The 5,381-nt window shown below is 43.5% G+C and overlaps 1 protein-coding gene across 1 annotated transcript; it reads left to right on the top strand.

Moving 5' to 3' along the window:
• The first annotated feature begins 3,425 nt into the window (after nt 1-3,425).
• LOC139556049 (voltage-gated potassium channel regulatory subunit KCNF1-like) lies at nt 3,426-5,149 on the top strand. Its single transcript, XM_071369534.1, has one exon. It carries the CDS (start codon nt 3,547-3,549, stop codon nt 5,020-5,022), a length of 1,476 nt encoding a protein of 491 aa, XP_071225635.1. The 5' UTR covers nt 3,426-3,546; the 3' UTR covers nt 5,023-5,149.
• Nucleotides 5,150-5,381: the final 232 nt, after the last annotated feature.

The following is a 5,381-nucleotide window of genomic DNA, read 5'->3' as shown; positions in this document are numbered from 1 at the left end:
AATTGTTTTACCGTGGCCCACGCTGATTGGCTCCCTGCCGGCTGTGCCGCGCCACGTCCAATCAGAACTCGACGTGTAGTTTCCCAGCCAGTACAGGATGGCGTGTAAAAGAATCACAGGAAGATGTGTGGAGAGTTAAAGCTATGGTGGAGAGCCAAGATGCTTTCAGTCACGACCGGTCCGCTCATTAGGGAGGATTAGGCGACCGCCTATGGCGAAAGATTGACAAGGGCGGAATTTTCTGAGCTAAACTGACCGAGACGCACCTCCAACAACAACACATAACACCTTACATAATTCTGCCTCAAAATAACGACAATTTCTGTCAACCAGTGCCATATGGGCTTTTTAGGTGAGCGCTGATGCCGCCCTTTGATAAGCAGTGCCCACTTTGTCAAAGGCAGGGCACAAAATACTTTGCTTGCCCATTCCCAGCGCACTTCTCCCGGGTTCTGTTGGAGAGATGCATCACTGCAGCACTCCACCAACGTTCCATCAAAAAAAAAAGATCTAATATAAATCATGTAGCAGATATAGGATATGGTAGAAAGAGTATGTGGCCTTTTCTGTAGCCTACAGGCTGGACATAAAATGTATGACAATGTAATGAGACAGACACTTTTTACATCATGCAAGTTTCTCCAATCAAGCCTAACCTAAATGGCGCTCAATTAAATAAAAAAATGCAGCTGTCATGTTAACAAACAACATATCCTAAAAAACAGGAATGGTCAATGTAAAATGGACAATATGGAATGGACAATCACAACTGTTGTCCAGGAGTTTCACCCCATTGTCATGATCAGTGGTTTGAAGTTTGTATCTGTCAATTATTGACACGCTGATCATAGCAAAAAGAAAATACTTCTGCATTTCCCACTGTGTAAACACATTGCAAATAGGCCTCGCTATAACTCCTGATGAAGTTGGGTAGCATATATTCAGAGCTTAAATAGCGAAATTGATTAGTCACAGGAATCAGGACTAATAAAGCCAATGCAATGGCCTGTTTTACAAAAGGTGGGTCTACCAGATGGATGGGCATTCATAAAATTCCATTGTGACATCGTAGGCTACACTCCAGTAAGCACGAGCCGACATCTTCTGGACATCTGTTTTTGGTCTGGTCCAGACGTCGTTTTTTTGGTGTTTTACAAACGGTAGGCTTGCCACATAGATAGACATTCAGAAAATTCAATGTCAGGCAACAATGTAGGCTACACCTCAGTAAGCACGGACCAACGCCTTTTGGAGGTCTATTTTGGCGCAGTTCCGGACCGGCCTTGATTTCCACAGCCACGGACATTGATTTTTGGTCCAAACATAGACGTCTATAAATTACTTATGTTCAACTTTCATTGAGAACCAAACATTTGCCTGATTTCAACACCCGGAAAACAGATATTTTCAGCATCTTTAAAATACGTATTTTCAGTGTCTGTAAAATATGTATTTTCAACATCTGGAAAATAAGTATTTTCAACTTTGGTTCAGAACCGAAAATTAACTTGATTTCAACATCCAGAAAATATGTGTTTTTTTTACATCCGGAAAATACCTTTTCACCTTCCATTCAGAACCTAAATTGAACTTAATTTCAACCTTTGGAAAATACGTATTTTAGACGTCTTTTCAACTGAATTTTGCGGGGCGCATTTTTGAGGGAGCCGCATTTTTTGATTTTGCCTATGGCGGTAGAACGCCAAGGACCGGCCCTGCTTTCACTCCAAGGTTTTTTTCTACAACCACAATGCAGTTCATTAGTCTTAACACCATAGATTAAAATCTAAAAGTAATTTTTTCCCACATGTGATTTCTTACAATGATTTTGCTTTGTTTGTTGCATATGCTTAAGGTTCCCATATGGCTAAAGTTATCCAATATTTGGATGTGTTCTTAGGAAACCCTCCACTTGAGTTCTTATGATGTGGAATGATTGATTGCCTAAAATCTGTAGGTTATGCTATTCAAGTTGAAATAGGGCTGCTCCGGCTCCTTGTCTGTAACCTACACATTTCTTAGTGTAAAAAAACTACCCAGGGGGCATTTCTAGATGAGCCAAAGTTTTGCATTTAGGCCTACAGTAGGTTGGACTTTGTTTGTTGCTTAAATCAATCAATTATACAATCTTGGGGAAGCTGCTCTGAAAATATAGTTTACCAAGCTACCAATTACTTCACACTGGAAGAAGTTAAGCTACACTAAAGCTATCCTAAAGAAACATATAGTTTACTTCACTAAAGTTACTATGAAAAAGTACATCATTCACTACATCCAAACTACTTAGCAAAAAATTGTCATATCTAAATCTGAAATGTCATAGACTACAAATTGCAAGAACAGATCACTCTGGAGTCAGGTGTTAACAGAATATGTAATTTAGCCTACACAAAAACAATGTTTCAAGTGATAATTAGGCAAGTCTGATGCCGGAAAAAATGAAATTCTTGCCTACACCCGTTTTATTTGTGCAAAAACGTAGTTTGGAGTTCGAGTAGTTAGCTACATGTCAAAAAAAGTAAATAACGACTGAAAACACTACCAATATTTGAATTTAGGTCAACTACCACCAAGCTTCTGCAAAATGTAGTTTAGTTGAAAACGTGTAGTTGATTACTTCCCAACACTGAGAATATATAGGCTAATATTGATTCAACAAACCAATTTATGTGGTTCGTGATTGCAACGTGAACTCATTGTCGCTAGATGGAGATACTAGGCAAGACTGTTGCCTTATGCCTCTGCGCAATTACGCACACTTGGGTAACCTAACATCGTTCCATAATATGGCCATTAAAGATCTCCTTTTTCACTACAACACATCTTGTTGAAATGTATTCGTTGACAACAGAGATTTACCTTTCTTGACAGGCAACATATTTGTGCACACAAGCCGAAACATTTTTCAAAAGCTAGCCTGAGACAGATTTGCTTGTTGTTTTACCCTTGTGGTAGGTTACCTCCATGAGGAAATAGACAAATGGTGTTGGACTGGTAGTGGGGACAATATTTTCTGCCATGTGATATATGTCCGTTTCCTGACTAATGTCGTCTCTTTACCATAAAACACAATTTATTTCAGCTCTCCTCCCACTTCCCTGTCGCTCTCTGCCTCTAGTTACTCCACTATTCATATAGCATCACATATTTATATTTGTTGTGACGCGTATTCTGCAAGACTGCGCACTGATGCACAGTAGTTCAACTTTTAACAGCAGGCACAGAGGCGCTCTCTTATTTTCTGGTGACGGACTAGTGGGAGATGAGAAGCCTGTTCATTCGGCATTGTTTGCTACAGCTCTACGCAAAAGATACATGTGGATATTTTTTCCAGGTTCGAATGAAGCTTAGCCTATAGGCCTATACATTTGTGTCAAACATTTAAGAAGATCTGAAAACTTTTCGTTTTCCTTTGTTTTGCAGTCTTTTACGCACGCAGTTTCCTACGCAAGTATCCTAGCGTAGACTAGTTGCATTAATACAGGCCAACTATATTCATTCAGATTTTCTTGGAGTAAATCAACAATATAGGCTACACGGACAAGTATGTGGGGAATAACGAGGAGGCGATATGCTGATTGCAATGGCTCGGAGGCCAGTGAGGAGACCGGGATTGTCCTGAACATCGGTGGAGTAAAACAGGTGTTCTGTGGGGATGTGCTGAACCGTTTTCCGGAGACCCGACTAGCGGAACTGTGGAACACCTCTAAGGGGTGTTTGGAGGACTTATCCTCGCTTTGTGACGACTATGACTCAGGGAAAGGTGAATTTTATTTTGACAGAGACCCGGACGCGTTTAAGTGTATAATTGAGCTGTATTACTACGGGGAGATACATATTAAACGGGGCATCTGTCCAATTTGTTTCGTAAAGGAGATGGAGTTCTGGAAAATCGACGTATATTTCCTGGACGATTGCTGTAAAGGCGACCTACAGGAGGCGGAGGACGAGCTTGCAGAGATTGCCGAGAAGGTTCAAACTATTCTGGTCGACCGGGAAGGGGACCCCTCTGCCAGGGGCTGGCAATGTTTCCAAATGTGCTTGTGGAAGCTTTTGGAGAAGCCGGAGTCGTCGCTGTCCGCGCGCGTCATCGCCATAGTGTCTTTCCTCTTCATCCTCATCTCCTCGGTGGTGATGTGCGTAGGCACCATCCCTGACCTGCAGGTGGAGGACGCTGAGGGCAATCACATGGAGCACCCGATCTTGGAGGCCATCGAGACCGCGTGTATCGGCTGGTTCACCGTTGAATACGTCCTGCGCTTGATATCGTCCCCGAATAAAGTGAAATTCGTCCTGTCCTTCATGAACATCATAGACTTCATGGCCATCATGCCCTTTTACGTGGTGCTGACTTTGACGTCTCTGGGCACGGCTATGATGGAGCTGGCTAATGTGCAGCAGGCGGTGCAGGCGCTGCGCATCATGCGCATTGCGCGCATCTTCAAGCTGGCGCGCCACTCCTCTGGGCTGCAGACTCTCACCTCGGCCCTGAAAAGCAGCTTCAGCGAGCTGGGGATGCTGCTCATGTACATGGGCGTGGGCGTCTTCTTGTTCTCGGCAATGGCCTACACCTTGGAGCAGAGCCACCCGGAGACCATGTTCACCAGCATCCCGCAGTCCTTTTGGTGGGCCGTCATCACCATGACCACCGTGGGATATGGAGACATCTACCCCAAGACCACGCTGGGTCGGTGCAACGCGGCCGTCAGCTTCCTCTGCGGGGTGATTGCCATCGCGCTGCCCATACACCCTATCATAAACAACTTCGTCATATTCTACAATAAGCAGCAGGTGCTCGAGACCGCGGCCAAACACGAGATCGAACTGATGGCGCTGCGTTCCAGCGAGGCAGGTGCAGAGGAGAGCGGGCCCCACATACAGCGCAGATCCGTCGGTGTCGCGGCCGGAGTGTGGGACAATGCCATGCGCTCCTGTCACAGTGACACCTACATTCCCCTGCTGAAAGACCCTAGAGCAGGAATACAAACCCCAAGCTTGGACAGAAGCTCTGACAGTTCATAGCTGAGTAAAATCACCCCTCTTCACAGCGCACAGCTTTAATGGACCTACAGTATATGCCCAAAAACATCCATTGCGATATCACAAAAGATAATAAAATCACTATAAAAAACTTGGTGAACCATTGTAAAATGTCTCAAAATATAAGTTCATTAGTGTAATAATGTCACTTTTCCAAAATACATTAACACATAATTTGAAAAAACACAGAAAGAAAAGACAATACAAGTATATGGGTGATGGAACAGTGTAAATAATAGAGTAGGAACTTTTACAATGTGGTTATTGTAAATATAGACTAGTGGTTGGTTCATGTTTACGCTGGACTATTGGTGTAGGCCAGGAGTCTCCAACCAGGAGTC

The sequence above is a fragment of the Salvelinus alpinus genome, chromosome 27, assembly GCF_045679555.1.
Source record: "Salvelinus alpinus chromosome 27, SLU_Salpinus.1, whole genome shotgun sequence".
Taxonomy (NCBI): Eukaryota; Metazoa; Chordata; class Actinopteri; order Salmoniformes; family Salmonidae; genus Salvelinus; species Salvelinus alpinus.
This window is presented reverse-complemented; position numbering and strand designations above follow the sequence as displayed.